The sequence below is a fragment of the Rhea pennata genome, chromosome 1 (genome assembly GCF_028389875.1).
Source record: "Rhea pennata isolate bPtePen1 chromosome 1, bPtePen1.pri, whole genome shotgun sequence".
In the NCBI taxonomy this organism is placed as follows: domain Eukaryota; kingdom Metazoa; phylum Chordata; class Aves; order Rheiformes; family Rheidae; genus Rhea; species Rhea pennata.
The window spans coordinates 88439983-88464818 of NC_084663.1; the positions used below are offsets into that span (position 1 = coordinate 88439983).

A 24836-nucleotide genomic window follows, 5' to 3' on the forward strand; every position below is an offset into this window, starting at 1 on the left:
CTAACATCATAGGCTATTGCATTGAGAGCTGTGAAGCAACAGCAACCTGGGTTAGCACTATGAGTCTGAATTTGAGGCTCAGGAATGAAGCTGCCTCCTTCTGTAAAAACCGTTCCTGTCACACCAGACAGTGAACATTTTCTGCCAGTGACCCCAAGTTTTCTTCCTTCATGCTTATGCTGTCCGAGAGTCCTGTAGATGTGTTCCAACAGCAGCTTCAGGCTCTAAGTTCACTCTGTGATCTCCAGTAGCTAAGTACTGCCAATATGCTGTAAGCAGAGGATGTACTCCCCCCCCCCGCTCCTTCAGTGGCATTTGAGAAATGTTTATGCTGTGTACACTAAAACGCATCTCAAGTAGCCGATTTAAAAGTATAGGTTAAACAAATGTCTAGCAGACACCCTTCCTTCAGGTACTTACACACATTGATAAGATCCCCCCTCAGTCTGCTCTTCCCCAGACTAAACAGGCCCAGCTCTCGCAGCTGTTCCTCACAGGGCAACTGCTCCAATACTCTCATCATCTTTGTAGCCCTATGCTGGACTCTGTCCAGTAGCTCCATGTGTGTCTTGTAGTGGGGAGCCCAGAACTGGACACAGTACTCGAGACGGGGCCTCACCAGGGCTGAGTGGAGGGGCAGGATCACCTCCCTCGACCTGCTGGCAACACTCTTCCTAATGCACCCCAGGATACGATTGGCCTTCTTGGCCACAAGGGCACATTGCTGGCTGATGGTCAACTTGTCGTCCACCAGCACTCCCAGGTCCTTCTCTGCGGAGCTGCTCTCCAGAAGATCAGCCCCCAGCTTGCACTGCTGCCTAGGGTTATTTCTCCCTAGGTGCAGGACTCTGCACTTGCCCTGGTTGAACCTCATGAGGTTCCTCTCCACCCAGCTCTCCAGCCTGTCCAGGTCTCTCTGAATGGCAGCACAGCCCTCGGGTGTGTCAGCCACTCCTCCCAGCTTGGCATCATCAGCAAACTTGCTGAGGAGGCACTCTGTCCCCTCATCTAGGTCATTGATGAATAAAGTGAGCCGGAAGAGACCCCGTACTGAGCCCTGGGTGACGCCACTAGCCACAGGCCTCCAGCTAGACTCTGCGCACTGATTACAACCCTCTGAGCTCTGCCTTTCAGCCAGTTCTCAATCCACCTCCTTGTCCACTCGTCTAACCCACATGCAAACAAGATCATTAGATATCTTGTGACTGTTATTTTGCATCCATTTTCTTTTCTCCCCCTGCACCTACAGTATCCACTGATCTCTTCTCCTGAGAACAGCACTAGGAAAGGAATGATTCCAGTGTCTCATGTTTATGTACATGACTCCATTTTGCCATTTTCTTTTCTTAGGGCACCACCAGTTTCATTCTATAATTCTCAGGTTACTGGGAAGATTCTACTGATTCATCCTCATAAAAATGGTAAGAGGTCTCTATTTCCTATTTTCAGTGTATAAGCTTAAACAGCAAACTTTTCAAAGCACAGTTCTTCTACTAGTGGGTAGAAGATCTTGGCTATGGTCTATGGGCAATTTTACCCAATATGAGTGAAAATAAAAGCAAAGATGGAGAGAAACAAATGGAAAGCAATGATGACTCACCTGCCATGGTGACAGATTCTCCTACCATACTGCCAGAAGCAATACTCCTGACATACTCTTCTTCATATAAAGCGTTTTGAAAAATAAATGGCAAAGAGGAGACTGAGAATGCAAAAACACTGCTGATAGATTTGGTGTGCTTCAGAATCACCAAATACAATTTATTTTCCAGCAGTGTCGCATTGGCAGTCAGTTTTCCAGACGAAGCTTAAAGACCCTCATCCAAAAACAAGTAACTCCAAAGACAGAACGTACGTTACTGAAGCTACAGGAAGAGGTAACAGATAATTAACATTTCAGAAACACAAATGTACTTCTGTGGGCAGCTCAGATTTACTGACCTCAATTTCAATGCTTTATCTAATAAATTAGGGTTTTTTTACATCTACCTACACACAGGTACTTTTTATGGTAGGTAGAAGCAGATAAAATCTGGAGAGCTGGGAGCAGCAACTGTACATACACAGGGGCATATATTTTTCGCTGCACTCCAAGCGCATCACATAAGCAGAGAAGCACTTCTCTGTGAATTTTCTTACCATCTTTGATTTCATCAGGGTCATAAGCCCCCTGCACTGTGCTCTCCCGCAGCCAAATTGGCCTCTCTCTAGCTGGCTTCCCTTCACTTGCAGACCGGCTAATATCCTCTTGGTCTTCCATGCTGATGACAACATTCTGGGTATACAAGTCCTCATATGAGGGTCCTTTTGTAGTCCATGCTTCCCGATGGTGTCCACCTGTAAGGCCAGCTGTCCCTGAACCAGCAGCAGCAGCACGCTCCTTGCTGTATAAAAGTCAAAGGGATAAAAACAGTTAGACCATTCACAGTAAGCCCATTCCTGGCCAGTGTTGCAACACATAGCTTAAACAACGATTAGCTGGCTACTGAGATCTGCACCGAGAACTTTTATTCTTATTTCTTGTATGTGCTGCCAGGAATTTCTTTGGTAGTTTTGAGAATTTGGGAGGGGGTCCCTAACTGGAAATCCTACATAGAGTCATGAAAACTTCTACAAAATACACTGGAAAGCAGAGGCAACATAAAGACTGTAGAGGCAATTATGTAAAAACAAATAAATCAGCCCAGTTTCATTCCAGAATAACCTCAAATAAAAGTCACAGTAGCAAAACATAATTGAGTAGCAACCAGGTATAAAAGTCTCTTTTTGTGCTTTCCCTATGCTGAATAAATTATAGCACTGAAGTTTAACCAAGTCAGTCGATAGGCTCAGAGACCTAGCAAGCTCAGATCTGTGAAGTGTTATTAATCACAGGACTCATGAAGGAGTTAATTCACCATGAAAAAAAAAAGAGTTCACACCCCTGCTTAAATTGCAAGGGACAACTCACTTGTAAAAATTATTAAGTGAAGCCGTATTGCCTGTGCTTTGCACAAAATTCATACTATCCACAGACACTGCCTTGGGAAGACTGAGGAATCTGGACAGGGAAAGAGGAGAGGGCACTTTCAACCCAGAGGACTGGGGCAGGGCATTTGTATGGTGATGGTGTATAGGAAGATGCTAGACAGCGGTAAAGCAGGAGAAAGACAGGTGAGGACTGCTGTGCAGTGGCCAACAGTCAGAATTTAGCACTTCTGCCTTTTCTGAGGGGAGTTGCAGCCTGTACATTTTCCTCTAGGCTCCCATCTAGTTCAGGAGATTGAGGAAGAAAGGAAACAGTCCTGCTTGGATGTGATGGAAAGAGGAGATCAGGTGGAGCATTTTCTGCAGAGTACTGGCAAGAAGCCCAAAATACTCTCTGGCCTGTGCTTTTATGTATGGATTAATCAGGAGAAGCAGCAGAATGGAAACTCACTGCTTTTATGGTAGAGAAAGCCAAACATGACCATTCCTCTACCTCAAAATTGTATTTCATCTTCTCAAAGAAACAGATCCACTGAAGACTGAGCCTATTCTCAGCCCATACTAGATGCCATATAATTTCGGTCATCGGATTGTAAATGGTATCTACAGCTTCTCCCAGATCTGCTGGGATTCCTCCTCTTGTCCAGAGCAAATTGATCAAGGGTACTAAACAGGGCTCCTGATCTGCTGCCAGCTTTGAAACTGAGCTGATAGTTGTTGTCAGGGAGCACAGTTCATTTGTTATCTACTCAACAACCTTTCCTCCAAAGGAGAAACTTAAAATAAGGTTGCAATTGGAGAAGTCCTGAGTAATAAGCAATTTTTTAATTCAGTAAGGACTCAACCACTGCTTAATGAGCTAAGTATGCTGGATTTTCAGGGGTAAACAATGATGGAAAAATATGCAAGTGGGTGATTGTTCTGCTTCCTCAAATAAAATAAATACTGGCGTGTTCAGTTTCAGTCTGCACTGAGGGCTATGGACAACATCCTAACAGTGGGTTGGTTGGGATCTATTAGCTCCACAACGTTTGTGTTAGTATGTATCTACACACTAAGTGTCTGGTTCTCTCCCACAACCAAGCCCACTAGGAAAGCTTCACAGCAAGCTCCAATTTCTGGGCAGAAGCAAAAGATTTACACATATATATCACTTATATAACCTAAGGAACCACACAGAGACCTTTTTCCCAGAGTGTTATTTCAAGTGCTCATACCTTTCAGGTTTCCAAGATAGGCATGTGTTTTGTGAAAAGCATTACTCTGCTTCCCACACAATAGAAATCTGCATCTAGCATTTTCCTGACTGTTTTATGTAATCCACTTTCCCCACAAGATACACAATGCAACTCTCCCTCACGCCCTCCCTCTTTAGGACTGCAGCTTGACAGCTAAATACATATTAATGCCAGGAATAATGCCTAATAAAACTTTTGCACAGAGGTTCCCATCAGTGTATTTGAAATGGAATCTCCTCCTATGCAGTATCATTCAGCAGCAAAACATTTATCCCGTGATATCAAGAACATTTTAAAAAGGAAAGTAACAACTACAAGAAACACCTACAATATAATTTACTTTAAATCATGTACATCACTGTGTCACATTTACATGGAGCAATCTAAGTGATTAAGCCATAGATAGGGTGTTCTGTGACCAAAAGCCATGGGAAGTTGCTGTCTTCTCCCCGACCTCTGGTGAGCTTTGTAGGAATGTAAACAACAGGTCTCATCTTACGTCCTTGTCTGTGCAACTGCAGCATCAATGATGCTGTTACCAGAAGTGAGCAGCCCCTCAAGACTATATGATCAGGGAAATACCCCTTTACTGCAAGAAATAAGATTATTTAGCACCCCTATTCCAAAACACTGGATTAAACACCACAGACCAGAAAATAGCAGAAGGCCAGATGTGCAAGCTGCTTTAAAGGAGCACTCAGAGAAGAAGGGAGTGAACTCTTTTAATAACCTCTCTTTTAGAGCCAAAATCTGTTTTTACCCCCAGCTCTAGACTTTGTATGGCCAACCTGCTACAAGAGACTGTTCAGAGAATAGCAGCTCAGTGGCTCAGATCTGGCTGTGTTTGCCTTGCTACCCAAGGTTTCTCTACGCCGATGGTCTCTTCTAATCAGCGGTTAAACTAGTTTTAAGGGTGTCATCAATAACCCTTTACACAGCTGATGTATGGCCCACAGAAGCTACACAGTACAATGGGAAAACAACTTCACAATTTATCTTAACCCTGTGCAGACTGTTAGTAAAAGGCCTTGCAAAATGGGGATAATTCTCTTGTGCTGTGTTTGAAATAAAGCACTTTTTCATTTAGCTGCTTTTAAGATCTTCAGCTTCACAGGAAAGAACCCATGGTCCTTGATAGCTGGATCACAAAGAATTAATTCAGCGAAGATTTATGTTACATAAAGTCCTGTTTGCCATTTTGACAAAAGAAAATGTAGGAATACTAAAACCCATTAGTTTTAGGAAGCCAGGGAGAATGGCTTCAGGAAAGCAGGTTTATTACGAAACCTCTATGGGGTAAATTTATGCTCTACCAAGATTAACAAACTTGACAGCTTCTGACTGGTTTCCCCTGGCAGGTGAATGACAAGCAAGTTCAGTTTAGCTAGCTAGTGTTAAAACTCTCAGGAAAACCCATGAAGTTGCCTGTGTCTGTGCAAAGAGAAGATGAAGGAACTATATGAACTTTTTGTTTGTTTAAGGATCATCAAATGTCAGTTTTGTCAATGATTTCAGTAACTGAAGACTCCCATAAAATGGAGAGAATAAATAACCCTGGCACTTCTTTTAAAAATCTCACAGTAGCATTTTCATGCAATTAGTTGCTTTGAATTAATAAGGTTAATAAATAATTAAATCATTGTATGTGCTGAAGCAAGTTGTGTTCAAGTAAGCATTTAAAAAGCTGCCTATTTATTTTGTTACACCTGGCACAGAGTAATTAATCATTTACAATGTTTTCTAAGTATTTAAGAGTCAAGTAAGTGGGTGCTGCTGTTTAATCATGGGACTTCACCAGGCTTCTGCTGTGTTAATTTTCTGTGCACATAGATAAGGTAGCCATGGGGATGACTGAGAAAGGACTCTTTTGTCAGTAGGGTTATCCCAGTTCTAACAGTCAAACTATAGAAAAGGTTTTTTAAAGCAAAGTCCAGTGATTCAACTTGGGAATAAAGGCTTGCTTCAAAGATGCCCTGTATCAGCAAAGACATGTTGAGTGATCTTGAAAGATCTGTTCCCCATCTCTGCATTGCTTTTGTTCTTCTATCAGAATGCTGAGCAAAATTACCTACATTCTTGGCTAGAAAAAGTCAATGAATAGACAAAGCATTTTTATTACATGATTTAGTCTGGCATGAATATATGAGGTACTTTCTCAAGGTTAGCCTAAGAGAAAAGGGAGTACCCTCCTGCCTGCTCTCCCATTAACCAGAACCAAGCATGCCAAGGAATTGTGGGAATGCTTTACTCCATAGTACGTATCTTTTTTCTTGTGTGTTTACTTATTATTTTTTTAAACAGAGAAGCGCATCACATTTCACCGTAGTTGACAAAACTGACAGCTCCTTGCATCTTTCTGCATTATTTAAAAAATCATCTGGTTTTGTACAGCTAGGAATGTTCGGAAAGAAAATCTTCCAGAGGTAGTTTAAAAGAGTCTTTGAGTATAACATGACCTCCCCCGCCACCCCCCTCACCCCCCCCCCCCAAAAAAAAAGAAGCATGTAACAAGTAGGAGAAAATCAGAAGAAAGAATGCACTTATTACAAGCAATTTCTTCGAACTCGAGTTTTGTTATATGTGGATTTGAAACACAAGGTGTAGAACACAGATAGCTTAAGTCTCAAAAGCTGAGTAGGAGGAAAAGGAATAGATGAAAGAAAAGGGTTTACAAGAGAAAGAAGATAGTGAGGCAGGAAATGGTAGCCAAAATATATTCTGAACACTCGACAGTATGTACAGAACTTTGCAAAGTGGCTGCAGCTTGCAGTTCCTTTTAAATACTGGGGCTCAGAAAACGTAAGAGCTGCAGCTTAGCTAGCAGCAGACAGTTTTGAGTTACCCGCTCCACAGAAAACTACACACTGGAGACCAGGAATCTGCTTGGCTTAGTAAAAAATGATTGCAGGCCTTTGCCTCCTTTTAAGCCATACATTCCCTAGGGAATTTGTCAGTTGTTTGCGTAGCTAGTGCTGAACGAGTAAGTCCTCATTGCAGCCAGCAAGCTACACGAGGTCTGGGAAAGCCTCAGAGAGCAGCCCAATGGGCTACAAGAAAGCAGTGCAGTCAGAGAAGACAGGGCCCATTCCCACCTCTGCTTCAGGGCAGGAATCTCTGTGGGTTCTGGCTCGAGGATTTCATAGGCTAAGTTAACATCTTCCGTCTCCCGAAGCAGTGCATAGATAGGCTCAATTTGCTCATTAAATCTTGCTACGAGTGTCCTGGCATCCTTTTTGGGCATCGCCGACTCATCTTCCTCCACTTCAGTCTCACAGAAAGTACAGCGGAAAGTTCCTAAAACAAAAAAAAAGTTGCTAAGCATTGGAAGAAAAGCAACAGGTGCAACTCTTTACATAGTACTTTTAACATCAATGCTTTGCTGTTTTATTGGCTTGATGGTAAATAGCTCTTCTCACTCTGACAATTCCCCTCCCACAGACAGTGCACCTGGTTATTAAACAGAAAACTAAGCAAGCACTTTGGTATCATCCAGTGACACTCAGCTTGGGGTACAGTTTCTCCCTCTAAAAAGCCCAGGTGGATTGCCGTGCAGCCATTGAGGCATCTCTGAATCTCAAACACCCACTTCCTTGCCACACATTTTAAGTGTCATCTACTATTGGGCTGTGATACAAAGCTTCACAATATATTCTTAGGGGTTCAAATGTCATCTGGTTCAGGTGCTTGCACAGCTTTTCCTATAGGTAAGACCACATGAACAAATTTACTTAGCAGTAAAGCAGGGCGTAGTTTTACACTGAGCTAACTGCTCAGCAGTAACTGCCAGTCTAACCATTTCACTCTGCAGCAAATGCAAGAAGAGAAGGCTTCTCTTTCTGCTGCAAGGCCAAAGCACGCAGAATAGTCATTACTGCAGAGCAGCAAATGCAAAAGTATCTCCCACCTCATCCCCGTATTAGCTTCCGCAAGTTAACGACACGCTAAAAATTACATGAATGGCAATTAAGAACAAGCTTGTTTTACAGACATCATCAAGATCTATAAAAACAGGTTAAACGCAACGCAACTGTAATGGCTGCAGGGCAGGGCAGTTACAACAGGCCTCCTGAACCTGTGCACAGCAGGGCTTTCCGTTTCACTGGGCTACCTGCGAGCAAGAACTCTAGGGAAGCACACGCACAGCAGCGCTTTGCCATCTGGTCCAGTACGAGAGCAGCAGCACGGTGCAATTTATCCTTCCGAGTGACAGCCAGCACGGTGATTTATCCTTCCAAGTGCTGGACTAAGAAAGTGCAGCTGCCTCCCTAGAATAGTTAGATCCAGAGCTACGTCCAGAGACTTCTGGATTTCTCTTGTCCTTGTGCGTTTTTTTGTATTTATCCTTTCTGTGGCACCTCTAGCTATCTTGCACCATCTCTCAATACCTTTACAGAGAAAGGAAAAGGTTACTTTTTATTCATAGGGAGCCCAAGGACAGGTCACATCAGGGAAATAGAAAGTTCATGTATAAAAAATCAGTATTACAATCCGTCTTGGAACTGCTACATCACCGATGCGATGTATAAATACAGTCAAAAGAACGGCGGTTGCTTAAGGCACTGAGGTTGATACAACAGAACAGGCTTGCAAGCCAGGACTTCTGGCATCTTGTTATCCAGATTTGCTAGTCTTGTCATTTAAAACACACATACCTATCGTTCTCACCGATGGTGGTGAGGGCTAGACAATGCTCCTGCAGTGCTTGGAAAACACATAAAAGCACCGTTTATGCCAGGAGGTAGAAGCTGTTGTGCCTCTCAGCACAGACTGTTTAAATGCAGTTTTCTACCTTGGCACTACCTCATCCAAGTGTGCTGTACGCACGGCCTGTAAAATACACACATTTCCTGAAATAAACCATCTTTTTAGAAAGTTTGTCTTGTCTACATGTAAAAGCTAGAGTGGCCAACAACAGTGGCATGCAAAGTAAAGCGTAAGTGGATAACGTGCTCTTCTCTCCCAACCAAGCATAAAACACTGTGCTTGTATTTTCAGGCTGTAAAAATTGCTACTACTGCTTCAGAAACTGTACATCATATAAGCAGTCAGGCTGGCTAAAAGTGAAGCCCAAGTTTGGTCTCTTAATGCTGAGGTTATCAGCCTGACAAATCTGTACAACTTGTATCATTTAAAAATAATTAGTACATCTCAGTTCCCATAATGGGCTAAGTGAACAAACAAACACAGGCTGATATGGAAAACTCTCCTCTCTTTTTACATCCCCCCTCAAAGTCCTGTTCCTGAGACAGCTCAGGCTCTTCCCACTTCCACTCAGGATCCCCACGAGTATTTGCAAAAGATTATAAACATAGAGAGGATGGTTGCAACTCAGAGCACCTAAAAATCAGAAAGTAAATACAGTGCTCACGAAACAGAATTCCTAAAGTTATGGTGGATTTGCTGCAACTTCTAACCCTTAGGGTTCCCAATGAGCAGAAAATAAAAAGTTAATAGCAGAATTATGTAAAGAATCTGGGAACGATTGAACAGACAAGCTTCCTCCATTAATATGCTGATTTTTTTTCAGGGTGATGCAGCATTTCACAAGAGGTCTCCACGATTAGAGAAGTGAAAAGCTGCTTTGCCACGGCAGATGGCATTTATGTGTTACAAATCTCTTTTGCTGGATGTTAAGAGGTCAAAAAATGCCACCAGAGCTTTTATGACATGGCACATCACATCAGCGCTGACACATGTTCCTTCCAAATAAGTGCTGCACATGACTAACACGAAGTGGAGGCCATCCAAAGGCTGCGATTGGCGCAATGTTCCGCTCCGATGATATATTTCTTCCTTCAGCCTTGATACAACCGATGCTTTTCCATCCCAATATGTTGCATAAACCAGGGCAAGCAGCTATCCTGGAGCAAACAAACATGAGGCTTTCTGCACCTTGGAAATACTAAAGGAGAACACATACGTCCTCCTCTTCCCTTGCACAACTGTTCATTCCATGCTCAAGCACTCAAGAGATTTCTCTGCATGTTAAAAAAAAAAACCCTGACATCTGAAAGAGATCTCATCTCTTCTAGACTTTCAATGACAGATACACCGGTCATCTGGCTCCCCAAGGCATACTAGCATTAAACTGCAGCTCATGCTCTAAAGCATAGGGCCAGAATATTTAGAGATAATTCCTACTGACTTGATTTCACTCAAGAAAAGGAAAAGGTCAACTGTCCACACGTATTAGAAACACAGTACCCAAACTTTGGTATTACATCTGCTGCATTTCTATTGTACACAAAAAATCCTACGTTAAGGGCGAGGGTGCAAAGAGGAGTGCTCTCAGAAGTTAGGAGATGTCGGAATTAGCAGTGCTCGCACTGCTTCAGTTAGGCTCATCCCAAGCATACAGGTTTAACTGGCCACAGCTGCCTGAGTCCAGGATCTGCTCACATCCTTTCTGGAAGGGATCAGATGGCATCTTCAGCCCAGTGAGGCGTTTTCCTTCCACTGTCTCCTTTGGGATGCTGTCCCACAACCACACTCCTCTGATACTTACAATCACTTTAATTTTCAGCCTTCCCATTCCTTTCAAACCTATTTACTGTTGTGCTAAAAACTGTCCCTCACTTCAGCTAGCTCCCCCCCTCTTGTTAGTCCCTTAGGTATTTTTACAAATTGCTGTCACACCCTCTCTTCCACTTTCATTTTGCAAAGCTAAATAACCAACCCTCCCAGATATTTTGTCCTCCTTTGTAGTTTCTAGCTGATGAGCTCCAGGTTTACAGAAGTTTCTGTTAGATGTTAGGTGCACGATACTGTTCTTCATACTGATCTTTCAGCCCATTTTTATTGCTCCAGCCTTCAACCTCATCCAATTCTTTATTCTTGAATGCATAACAAAGCATTAAGCTAATTTATTTTCAAAACCTCCTACAACCTTCTTTTAGAAGTAGCATTATCACCATTATATGGAGGGCGAACTAAGGCACAGATGGCACGATTTCAGAAGTATCTGCTGATATGAGCAGTACTTGATTTGAAACGCCTAAGAAACGCTTTTCTGAAACTTCTGTTACAGCAATGAGCACACAGTATTTTTATAAATCATCTTTTGGGCTTTAGAATCAGGAACCTCAAATGATTTAGGAACAACTGCTAGTGAAAGTCAGAATAATTGCTAATGACAGTCTTCAAAAAGTTTAGCTTCAAAAGACTGGTCCAACCTAACACAGGACCTCAGCTGCCCTGGAGAACTGGACCACGTTCCTGTGACTACCACAGCCATTTTCTTCTTGTAATTCCCCATCTCTTACACTGAGCATCTTTCCTTCTTCTGCAGCAGACTAGACAAGAGACTATTAGATGTTCAGAGCACGCAAGCAAACAACAAGTTTTGTAGAAAAAAAAATCTGTGTGGTGGAGAACAAGTTACAGGATTCATATGCAATATGCATATGACTTCCTAACTTTGGTGCTTCATTTGACATTAAAAAAAAAAAAAAAAAGACATATGAAGATTCTGAGAAAACGACAGGAGTATCCAAGGTTCTTACCAACAGGAAACCAGAAAAATGCAAATCATCATGTGATGTTCTGCCAATGCGCATATGGTTAACCAGCAGATTTGGAGCCTTCAGTTCCGCACAGACCTCTGTCATTCGATTGAATGAATTAACAGAGAAGATGAAAACCTGCTAGCGCTGTACGGACCAGCTGTAGGGGGAAGCAGGCTGCCTTGCCAGCTTGCTTGATGGCAACAAAAGGACAATGAGACTGAGGGACCTCGGGTTCTGCTCCAGCTTCCTGAAGGAAACGTGCTTTTGGGGCTCCAAGTACTCTACCTGCTAGCCCCAAGGCTCATGTTGCCTACTCAGCTCCTCCCACCTGTTTCTGTCCTAGTTCCTGGCCTATACCCACTCTGAAACACTGATGGTCCTATTCTCCTCCCTAGCAAGTCCTAGGCTTTCTAGTCCCGCTTTTATGTGCCTCTTTTTCAGTCTGGACTTTACAGTCTCTCACTTCCTCAGATTTCCCTGTCCAACCTTTTTTCCCTGGGCTCCTTTTTCCAATCTCAATTTCTTCCCCCTCCTGTGGCACTCTTACACATGCTTTTTGATCTGTTAATCCTATTCTTAATTTGAGCTCCAGTCTGCCATCAGATCAATTTCCTGTTTCAAACCAGAGAGATAAAACAACTGTTTACAACAAAATCTGTCATTCAGAGCATTATAATATAGGTAATGGGATACATTTGTCCCATCTCCTCATCTGCTTTCTTAGCCCCATCCTTCAAAACAGCCATGCTATTTTTCAGCAACGTTCTTCTAAGCAAATTAAACTTAGCTTGATACCTAGAATGGAAGAACTCTGCAACTTTGACAAAGTTATGAACAAAACAAGAAAAACAGAGCAATTCCTACCCTCTCCCCTCCCAAACAATCCAAGATCATGTAATGGAAATACTTAGCAACCTAAGTAATAGCCAGTGCTGTCAGTGTAGCCTGTAATAAACTTCCTTTTATTTCTCATTAATTTGCACGATTCAGAGGACTACTTATGACAGCACCTGAAGGAATTTCTCTCCTGAATCATTAAAGACAGAAATAGTAGGTTGAGTGGCTACAACAGACCTGTATCATTATTTACCACAACATACTGCATGTTAGGATGCAGGGATACTCACCGACTATAAGTAGCCACCTGAAGGGTTAAACTAGAGCAAGGAGAGTTTTAATGACCTTAATGGACCATGTTAGTAAAAAAGCTAATTGTTCATTGCAGATGAATTGTTTAAAGAGTTGACTGTTGATTATAATCCAGTTGATTATAGATAATGCAGATTAGATTTAGATTTAGGAGCTGTTGATCTTTAGTGACTCTCAGACTTAAATCGACTTCTTAGACTTCATTAAATGGTCCTTAGCATCTCAGTGAGAAAGCAACCCTGAATGTCTCAGTGAGAAACAGGTTCCTGCTCCAAGGAAAGATGAGTCTCCTGTCAATTTTATCTTGTAACCTTCCCCTGCCCTATCTCTCTCACCATATTTGAGACCTACAGTCCCAAGCATATTCGTATTCATATTTGATTTCCAAAAATCCAGTTGCTTTAGGCAAAAAAAAAAGACAAACCCATCAAATAAATCTGTCTCCTGCATGCCACAGTGATATCACCCTCTCTGCAAGTAATTCAGTACTTCCTGGCATTAAAAAGCCAGTTACAGAGCATGTGCTTACATAAAAACTAATAATGCCCCATCTCATCTTTCTGAGACAGGTTTCACGGGCCACCAGATCTCAAGCTCTTGAGGACATTCCACCGCCCAAAGCTGACTGCAGTGCACTTGCTTGAAATGTGACACACAACGTGTATGTTTTTATATTAGTCTTTTCTAGAATGCCAGACAGTCCAAGGCACATGCTACTGTAAAGAGCTCCTTATGGTACAGGGACACACATTGGATCTTGTGCAGGAAAAGTCAGCATTTAGGAAAGATTTGGTAGCCTAAATTCCAGAATGAAACATCCAGCTTTGCCATTCAAATCTAAAATGCATCAGGCTTTATCTTGGCATTCGGGAAAAGCTTGCTTTAAAATTCTTAACTATCCAGAAAATAAGTCATATTGCAACTGAAATGCCTAACATTGCCCAGAAATAGAGACAGAGGAAAGAGATGCTGCCCAGAAAACATCATCAGCACATATCTGTACCAGGTTTGGTAGGGCATAAACAGTTCATTTGGGATTAATGATAATCAATTTCTTTTCAAAGCTTCTTCTACTGAAATATATATGTAGCAGACAATATTTAAGGGCACTTATGCAGTATCTCAGTATTTCTGATTCAGATGACATAATACTGCCAGAAACATGGTCAAGAGGGTTCAAAACCGCAATTCTCCACCATAGGAAAAATGATCAAAACAACTTGTTTAAAAAATAAAAATAAGACGGCAACTCAAATACAACAAAGAAAGAGAGAAAGACATACTCCTAAACATACAAAAGTATTAGCAAATGGTGAGAGAAATATATTGTATAATTGCCATTAAGCACTGTCTTACTATAATCTCAGGGATATTTCACTTAGCCAGTGCATATGTTCATGTATTATATATTCTGAGAGCGGTGAGCAAATGTATAAAAATTGAGGGACTGGAAGTCCAGGAAACAGAAGGTCTCTCTGTTAAGCTGCAGAGTGCATCTTTACTCAAGCAGTTACATTATGCTACAGATAATCTGGAAAAATGATGATATGACGGTGTTATTCCAAATGGCCAAAAATAGTGTCCAGTACTTCCTCTAGAACCTATTAGCACAAAATGAAGCCCTCTGTTACCAAGACAAATAGGAACTGATATGATAAACCCTTGGCAACACCACCTTCATTCAGAATATATAAGGACAGCAATCTTTTTTTCCTTGAAAATCTCAAATATTTGAGATAGAGAAACAGAAGCACAGAGATGTTCAGGGACTTGATCAAAACCCCCATGTTACAGCCAAGGGCAAACAAGAAATAATTCCCATGTCTGAGGTCAGCATGCTAAACCACATCAGCACTTCTGACTTTCTGGAGGAGATTTATTCTTCCTTCTTTGCTACAACTACTGAACCCCTTTAGTAACATACAACAGATTCCCAGAGGAGAGGGATTTACAATTCTGATACACCTACTACGCCGCTTGTTGTCAAGAAGGGGTTCCATTTCCACAGAAGATGGCTCAGAAATGCCAAAACCAAAAACCCTTTACTTTTAAATTCTATTCAGAACTGCTGTGTGGCAGGAAAAACTCCCCACTGCATGAGCTTCCTCCCCAAAGCTACCAGGGCCACCAACAGAGAACAATGCATATTAATAAAAAAAAATGCAAATTTTCTCATTATAATAAACTCTAGATAAAAGGAAGGTTACACAGGGGAATGTGCTGTGGCTGTTGAGGCTCTGGGTTTCATGCAAATCTGCTCATGTACACACAAGACATCTATTTAAGAACAAAGAGCAAGAATGAAATGCTTAAACCACAGTCCCAAGGCACTATTTGAAAGGCTACCAGGGCAGTGTCAAAAGCGTGCATTTCCGTACCAGTGCTTCAAAGAGTGGCAGGCCTTGAAAGTCTGATGGCAGCTGCTGGCAACAGCAGGACTCCGGAGGAGGAAGCAAGGCAGCGAGCTCCGGGACAGCCTGTTTCTATAGCGTTCTACTTAATGGCGTAAAACTGGCCAACGCAACAAGGACAAGCTGCTCTTCCATCTACTTTTTCCTTTTCGTTTTCTGAGAGGCTTTGGAGGCCTTTTGCAGAGAACGACACAGGTTTTGCAGATGCTGGTTACTTAACAACAAAGACAGTCTAGTGTCAGAACAGATGTCACGTTATCCTTCCTCCTGGAGGTCTGCAATAGCTGAGGGGCAACATTCACAAAATCTGCTGTTTCCTGGTGTAATAGATCATGTTTCAGTCTGCAGTTTTTGAAAGGTGCCCTAGCACAGCCAATATACAAAGTAGTATGTGACAAGAAAGGATATTTCTCTCCAGTTGACTTCTTAGGATTCACATTCTGCTAGGAATATGAAGGATGATGCACATTATTGTTTTCTAATTGATTAAACTGTGTTCTCAGTTACATAAATGATAAGCGATCCCTTTCTGAGACTTACTTGCATACGTGTCCTTTGGCCAGGAGTCCCACAAACTCTGTTGCATCACCAAGTATTTTTATAAATTTATTAAACTTTTTTGTATTTTCATTTTTTTCACATTTTAACTCTTGAAGCCTCATTTGTTATCTTCAGTCAATACCCATGTACCTTTTTTTGTACCTTTAGCTATTCTGAACAGTCATGCCGCTCCCTGTTCTCTTGCCTTAAAGCTATGCCTTTTAAAAAAGCCTTCATGCACAAGTCCTTCTTTCCTCTCAAATGAATCATCTGTTGCCCCTTCCTTGCAAAAACTAACCATGCCAAATCAGACACTCCAAACCGGGCCAGTTAACGAAGCATCACTTCCCATGGCCAGGAAAGGATTACAGCTAAGCTAGAGCCCACTGGTGGGGTCCTCTGTGCATAATGCAGGGTTCAGTGCTGCACCCAGAGCCTGTAGAAGGAAGCGAGAGGCAAAAAGAAGTGAGATGGGAAAGCTTCCCCTGAAGATGGTGCGCTCAGTAGGCTAGCTCTGCCTGCCTGCTCTTCATCCCTCCCTCTCCATACAGAGTCATTAGAGGAATCGTAGAGATACTGAAAACTCTGATAGAGGCCGTGACTGTGTGGGGCAGGAAGGACCCCATTTCATCTTTAAATAGTAAAGAGAGAGCAAACAGAAAGGGAGGCTCCAAGGTAATCAGCCGAGCTCCAAACTGCAGAAAGGTGCCAGAAAGAAAAAGCATGGCAGTTTCAAAATGACAGGGTTGCACAAATGCCAAGATGTAACCTGGAGCACAGAGGGAACCTAACAAACTCGAGGCCTACAAAAATGTAGAAGAAAAAATTGGGAGGGGAATACCAGGGCACCAGGAGAAGTGCGCAGAAGAGACTGCTAAGGCCACTGCCCAGAACAAAAGCCAGGCCACGATACCGGGCAGGGTGTGTAGTGAAGCCTGCACTAAGGTCTGGGTACTTCCCTCCTCACCTTGTCTCAGACAAAGAAACAGCGGTGAGGGTTTGTCATTTTATCTTTCTGTAGAATGATCTTCTCGCTCCCTTTTCTTTCAAGTCATGCAATGAGAAGCCCACGGGCCTGCAGAGATGGGAGAAAAGAACTCAACTGATAGCATGGCCTAGTAAGACGATAGCAAGTACCACACACATGTTAAAAATAAGCATTTCTGCAGATAACTGTTCAGAGGTGAAATTTCTGGCACTCTCACTGATACTCTCTACTTGGAAAGGAGGCGCTATTTTCAATTATTGCTCCTTTAAATGGAAAACTTGCTACAGTTAAGGGCCTTCTGCACTGCAATCTCTGTCACAAGTTCCAGAGTAAAAATGAGTAATGCTAACCAATGGAAACAGGATGCTCCTCACCGCAGGGTTTGAATATTGTAATCCAATTACTTGAAAATCCAGTATCCAATTACTTGAAAATATTTAAAGAGCAAGCCAGAATTCATACAGCATCTCCTAAATGCATAACTCTCCTTACACTGCTGCCTCACTCCACCAACTTGCATGCCAAAAAAAATCAGGACGGAAGGGTAGAGGACACATGAAACAAACTAATTCCTGAAAAGGTTAAAAATAAATTGGAAAATAAATGAGACAGCAAAGTTCAGGTGCCAGAAATGTAAAATACTAAGATTCTGGCTCTCCTGCAGCAGCATAAAGTGGAACTGATTGGAAAAAAGGCAGCAAGACTATTTTTCCAGTTCATCCTGGCCTATATATAACAAGAAGTAAGCCAGTAATGTACTTTATTTCCAGTCTTATCATCTCCAGCACCAGCAACAGAAAAGGACTTGTTCATATCAGGAGTGTTTTAACAGTTTTTCTGACCTCAAGGTTGTTGCTGTCACAAATACCTGCTGGGGATTTGCCATCTCACTCACGGAGCTGCTAAGAGATACACTGATGAAGCCTATATTAAAGCTGGACAAAGCAATAAAAAGCAATCTCGACATTTACAGATTTTGACAGCATAGAGGGACCACCTCCCTTCACGTCGTTCTTATTTCTCTTCTAAGTCAATCTTGCTTACTGCTAAGGTCTCACATTTGATAACCTGAAAAGTAAGGGCTGAAGAAGCGTGATTCAGCCTTGCCTTGCCTCACTCACTGCTGCACAGGCACAAAGCCCTCAGACTATTTGGCAGGGAAAGTATCTCTTTAGCATCCTAACACAGCACTGCCATTTAACAAGAGAGTATAAAATGAAAGAAGAGAAGTTCAAAAAAACCAAACCAAAACAAACAAAAAACTGAACAGCAAATTGAATCTCTCTTTTATATCTCACAATGCATGTTTGTACAGGATGTGATATTTATGGTAGATTGTACATGCCTGACAGCCTTAGGTAATGAAGTATTTCATGTATCACCTACAATACCTTCAGAAACAATAACACAAGCTTTCCATAAATCACACTTCACCAAAATGTATTTTCGGAGGTCAGACTTAAAGCACACTGAAAGGATATGCCATGACAGACAGCCTGGAAAATAGAAGCTGAAGACACAAAATAAGAAATTTATTTTTAAAATTTTACCAGGTTAATAAAAATAGACTGACAGTTTAGCTAAGTGGACTGAGCGATCTAAATTTACTGTTGTTTCCATTACAAAATTGGTAACTAAAAATGTTCTATTTTTTTTCACTTTCATTAAGTAAAACATGATACCTGTCAATTGCTACACCATTTCATTAACCTATTAAACAGTATAAAAAAGAGGTGAACTACTCTGCAGAACACTGAAGTGTGAGAACTCCTGAGTTGTACCTCTGATACTGCTTTCAAGCTCAATGAGTTGAGTCAGCTTTAACTTACTTCAGTTTCCTCTAGTCCATTTTGCAGGAGTATAGCAAATTAATGGTTGCAAAGTGTTTTGAGAACAGTAAATAGCAAGCCCTTTCCTGTGACACAAATCACTTTCATACTGTCCATATAGATAGTACTCCTGGATGTCCTATAAACCTCTTAAATAGTTTTATTCCAGATGTTCTAGAACTGCAGTAAGACAAAACCAAGAAGAAAAGGTACAAATCTCTCCAGCTGCTTTTTAGGAGCTAGGCATACCTGCAGCTATGCAAGAGAAATGAGCGTGCATACATAAGAAAACATAACTCAAAATGTTCTTGCTTTTCTTTGAAACAGTCTTTTCTCCATAGGAAATTTCTTATATCTCAGAAAACAAAGTGCATCTCTGGTAACTCATTTACACAGCTGCTTCTCTCCTCTTCCTTCTCTTTTCCCAAGGGGAGCAATGGTTTCACTGATCACGTGCCACAGCAGCTCCTGATTAATTCTGATAGACAACCAGCAGTTAGCTAGCACATCGTCATCATCATCATCATCGCCCTAGGACGAACAATAATCTGCCTCACCATCTGCTTTCAAATTTATTTTTAACCAGTCGCTGCTCCCTCCAGCGCAGCGAGCGCTGCAGGACCGGCACCCTACCCCCCCGGCACTGCTCTGTGGTATGGCAGTGCCAGGGGTGAGGGGTGAGCATCCAGCCGCGTGCCACCAAGCATCACAGCGGAGAGGAAACAGATGGATAAATGATGGATCAAAAGAAAAGAAAAACTGCTTCTTCTCCATATGGGCAGGCAGTTGTCAGCTTGCCTGTAGCAGATAGAGTGCTCTACTATTCTGCAATTCTTTGGGCAGAGCCGATAATGTTTAACTGTCCATGGCGGTGAACACAAGTAGGGGGAAGGTGATGTACATGGACTGCCTACTGATGGGAACATATGTCCCTGGTTTAGCTAAGGCCTTTCAACATAACTTTTTTCATCACTTTGGTTCACCTCTGAAAGTGGTTGATGCTTAAAACTGTATAATGTGAAGGCACAAGGCAGTAAGAAGGTGCACTGGGTAGCTGCAGGAGCCTGCTCCTTGCCTTCACACTCCCTTTCCAGTTCAGGAGTACAGTCCAGGAGATGATAACTAGAGTCACTGTGGCTATTCCCCTGCTGAGAAGCAGCAGCAGCAATGGTACTAGTGAATTGCAGGTAGATGATGGCATATTGGGAAAGTGGTACCATACTGTATTACAGACTTTGCAATAAATCAGATAGAGCCTAAGGTTTTGCACAAGTGGTGAAATGAGTCATGCTCTTTGATATACCATTATCAGCAAGATCCAATGATTACACAGAAAACAAGGGCATCCTCATGGTGAAAACAATCTCTGGGGCATGAACAAGAATTCTCAGCACCTCAGCAGGGCAAATGCAGCAGGCAAAAAGAAAAAGCTATGAGAGATGTAAGAAGCCAGAGAATCATACGATCGTCCAGATTAAGAGAGACCTCAGGAGGTCTCTAGTCCATCCTCCTGCTTAAAAAACAGAGTCAGCTCAGAGATCAGACCAGGCTGCTCATGACTTTATAGAGACAGGTCTTGAAAGCTTCCAGGGATGGAGACTGCACAACTTCTCTAGGCAACTTGCTGCAGGGCTTAATCATGCTCACAGTGAAAAGGATACTCTTATATCCACCCGTTGTCTCTCACCCTCCCACCCTGCACAACTGAAGAACCTGACTCTGGCTTCTTGGTAACATCCTATAAGTGCTAAAAGGCTAGCAGATGTGACACAGTTTGATTCTAGTAAGACTTCTGAGTGTCCTGCAAAGAAAAAAAAAAACCTCATAAGCAAACTAGGGAAAATGGCTGAAGATAAATTGACAATAAGGAATTGTGCAACCAAAAACAAATAATATAGAATAATAATTAAAAAAAAGGTAGAAGCTGAGGCAGTCCTATGAAGCAAGGCCCTACAAAGGGCCTGTTCAAGGTTTGATGACCATATTTTCTTGTGACAGGCTGATTTAAAAAAAAAAAAGTATGTGAACAAAACTGGGGCAGATGGGTTACAAATGTTTTGATAGACAGGATTCAAATTCCAGGTGATCTTGATAAATGGAAAAATGCTTGCAATCAGTGGAAACAAGTACAAAATATTGCACACCCCCCTCCCCCCCAAAAAAAAAAAAAAAAGAGAGAGAGAGAAGGAATAACTGCTCAGGTAGAACACTGCAAAACAAAATGAGCTCAAGCTTACAAGAACTTTATTTTGCTGGAAAAAGTAAATGAAAATGTGGTTGCTTTGCATATTAACAACAGTATCATGTGAAAAATATGAGACAATAGTATGTTAATCTGTTTTATTCCGATCTACCAAGACCTCAGCTGATAAAGTAGGTGCAGCTTTGGATCTCTAAGAACAATATGGACTCCAAATGACAGCACCAAAATGACTGTTTAATGCATATGTTTCATTAGACTTGTTAAGTTTTATAAAGGCTATGGGCCTTCATAAAAGGATATTTAGTATGTTCTGGTAATAAAAACTGTAATAAACTTCACACAAAAAAAGATTAACAACAGCTTTAACTTGGGGTAAGAGAACTTAAGGTTAGAGTATCAAGAAAAACTGATGATAATAAGCACTGGAATATGCTAGCCTTTAAGGCTAAATTTATCCTTCTTCAGGACAGGAGGACTGGATTTTTCTTTCAGGCCTGCACTGTAACCAAGAGTAACCTTCAACTTACTCTAACATACATATATTTTTATAATTTATACATGTGTTCCCTACTTTTTACTTAACTTTCAAGCAGAAAAAATAATATTTAAGTGACAACAAATATAAAATTTGCAGCTGCCTACGAAAAATTTCAGGAAAACTACTCTCCTACTACCGAGCACTGTTAGATAGCTAAGGGCTGCTTACAATAGCTTCCCCTCGGCAAAGTTCTGATTCTTTACCGTCATTCTGGTTCACAAACAAGATCTCTTGGTTTAGGTTTTCTTCTGTATATTATAATCAACAGATTTCCAATTTTAGCCTATGCTTTCCAGTGATGAGACTCAGTAAGCCAGGGTCACAGTACTTGAAGATTACTAAACCGCACAACACCTCTGAAACTGGCTCAACAGTGTTATCAAAACAGTACCCAGGAAGGACTGGTTCAATCCGCAAAGCCCGTGCAACAGTGTGCACACGGGCAGTAAATCCAGCACTACTAAAGGGCAGTGGCATCTCAGCAAATGATCGGTTCAGCTGCCCTGTGACAGTCCCTGGACACTGCAAAACGCTCCTCTCCCTTGCTACACAGAGAAACAGTATAGCCTGCACAGCCTGTACAGTTGCAGACTCTCGTGGTCCTCACCAGAAAGCTACTGTACACTCAGGGCTTAGACGCTCCATGTAACAGTTGAGTAGGTGCCAGCCTGCGCCGCAGCGCGCGCAGCACTTGGCCTTCAGGTCTGTGCTGCGCTGTGCATGTCCTATGGCTGCAGGATAAATTCACTCAGCTAAATCATAACAGAGGAGCCTGTAGGCAGCTCCTGCTTGGCATTGCCAACTACACCACCTGTGTGTCCTTGTCTTTATCTTAAAGTGAGGCAGCAAGCTCTCATATGAGCACCCTTTTGCTTGACATCAGAAATAAATAGAATTGCTCTCCTCTAAGAAAATCCTGCAAGAGCTCTAAAGGCCATAATGTCAGTAAACTTCTCCATGGGTGTCTGGGGTCTGCTCAGCATGCTGCACCCCGAGCGGAGGTCTGTCCTGCACAACTCAGGGGTCCCAGCATCCAAGGGACAGCAGATTATCCTTTTTCCTTCTTGTATTAGCTCCAATAATGTTATTTTAATTAATAACTGACAGAATCTGAGTGAGTGCACCAGTGCATTACACATACCACTGATACACACTATCTGCTAAATTGTTTAAACGAAAGCCAAAGCAGCGTTCTTCACCTTTACACAACAGTTTGCATCTGACTGCAGCAAAGAACACCCCCTGATGTTCTTGCCTTGTTTTCCCAGGCTCCAACAGATGCAGACTGAAAGGTGAAGAATATAAAACTGGAAGTTATTTTCTATGAGGAATTCTTGATCCTGACATTCTTTTCCATTGCTCCTAACAGTGGAGGACTTAGAAGGTATGCTGTAAGGCTAATACTTGCCCTTCCAGTGACTGGATAGAGTGAATGTGCTGATTTAAAAAGAGAACTTATCTCCACCTGAGTTCATTTAACTAAGGATATTGATCATTACTTTAAAACACCACTCTCACAACCACAAACCAGTAGCATTCTTGATCCTTTGCACTTCTAAGCAGTTGCAGTAGTAGAGACAATTTTGCAGATGTAGAAGGTTACCAAAACCCACCTTCCCTGTCAAAATGCTGTCCAGAACCCAGGTTAAGGTATTTGTGGTCTCAGTTTGTTAAAAGTTTTTTTTTTTTTTTTTTTTGATAAAACAAGTGAAATAGAACAACAATTGGCATAAAAAACATTAAGAATAAGGTAGGGGTTTTTTTTTAATTAAATAGTTTTTTTAAACAAACACCTTTCTTTTTAATGAAAATGAAACCCTGTTATTTTTGTACAACAGTTGAGTGCCTCTCCTGGATTGAGCTGCTCTATACATAAAAGGAGTCTGACATACATCTAAGCATCTGTGAGCTTAATTTTTAACCATTTTAACAGGTTCTCCAGAGTCTTGGCATGCTTAGTATTCAGACAGTATGTAAGATCCAGAGGGGATTCTTACTACTGAACTTTAGACAACACAGGCATTAACATATGGGCTACAGGGCTCCCTTTACAGGCAACAGGCAAAGCAGCCCTGTTACAGAACACTATATACTGTTTTAAATGTCTGCCTCGTTAGGAGCCAAACTGCTTGCAAAGTGCTTCTCTAACACTACTGACTGCTAATAAAGCCTAGATAACAAGCTCAGGTGTAGACATTCAGTCTATAAACATTTTAAGTTGAGAGAGATGAATACTTCGCCTAGTATCAACGCTCCTGTTTGGAAGACAACTGTATCTCATTCATACAGTTGTATTACTGAACATTTTAAGGCCTTGTAAAGGTATTAAAAAAAACTAGCATTCAGACTAATTTCGGCTTCCTTCCACAGTCTTCAAAATAGCAAAAGTGTTAGCTGCAGCTTCCCAAGCTGTCTTTTATTCTCATTTTACTAACTCATGAAAAGTGCCACTCTAATTGTTATTTTGCACCAGAGGTAGATGAGAGGATTTACAGTTTCAGATTGTGACTTGAAAGAGAAAGTAATATACTCCAAACTTTCAGGTTTTCTCTGAGGATGAGAATTTGGGAGTCAATTCACAGAGCCAATCTTAGCTTTGTCACCAAGTTATTTCTAATTATGAACATGTAAGTTGGATAGATACACATGTCTATACACATGTATAACTAAGACTCCACCAAAACCCTGAATGTCAGTTATTGTCATTAGAGAAGAACACTGACACAATCATTAGTTCTTTTTAAATAATTAATTCTGCTGCCAATAAGTGCCAGCACATTTCAATGTTATACACGAAAATATAGTTTAGTGCAAGCACAACCATCAAATGCAGTTGACAAGGCAGTAAACAATATATTGTATTGCTTTTTACAACAAAGGGTTTTGCATACGTTACACGCACACACAGAAGAAAGTTGCAATTCCACTCTAACATTGCCAATTTTCTGATGTTTGAGTATTTATTGCCCACGGTTCTCAATCAAAGCCAGAAAGCTCCATTTAGATCTTACATGCCCATCACCGCTGTAACTTTTCTCACTGCTGTAACTCTTCTGGGGTCCAATATGTCAGTAAGTTTCCCTGTCCGTATTGTCTCACCTGCTAGAACATGTGTGTCTGAGAAGCTAGTAGTAAAAGGTATTCTCAGTTGCTTCTTTTCTTATTAACATACTTCATTTTCCAGGGCAAATTTCTATCAAAAATTTCTATCAAAAATTTCTTCTCCTACTCAGATTGAGGGTCTTTCTCTATGCTTTTGCACTAGCTTTCCTTTTTAACAAAGCTAACTTTTCTAAGTATTTTCAAATTAATTTTCCCTAATTCACAACAATCTGGCGAATTAAGCAATTTGTTTTGCTTCCACTTGAACACACAGGAATCAAGAGCTATTTTGCCCTAGAGCTACAACTAAATGAAGCGAACAGAATAAAAACAAAAACAAAACCCCAAATCACCTAACCTAGCTCT

At 41.5% G+C, this 24836-nt stretch overlaps 1 protein-coding gene across 2 annotated transcripts in view; it reads right to left on the bottom strand.

Annotated features, from left to right (window-relative positions):
- GTF2E1 (general transcription factor IIE subunit 1) overlaps positions 1-24836 on the bottom strand; it is a 55509-nt gene that overhangs the window by 4394 nt on the left and 26279 nt on the right. For both annotated transcript variants that reach the window (XM_062595080.1, XM_062595072.1), the window contains exons 3-4: positions 7298-7499; positions 2140-2384 (exon numbers count right to left, since the gene is read on the bottom strand). In XM_062595080.1, coding sequence (XP_062451064.1) covers positions 2140-2384; positions 7298-7499 — 447 coding nt within the window. The remainder of the gene's footprint in view (positions 1-2139; positions 2385-7297; positions 7500-24836) is intronic.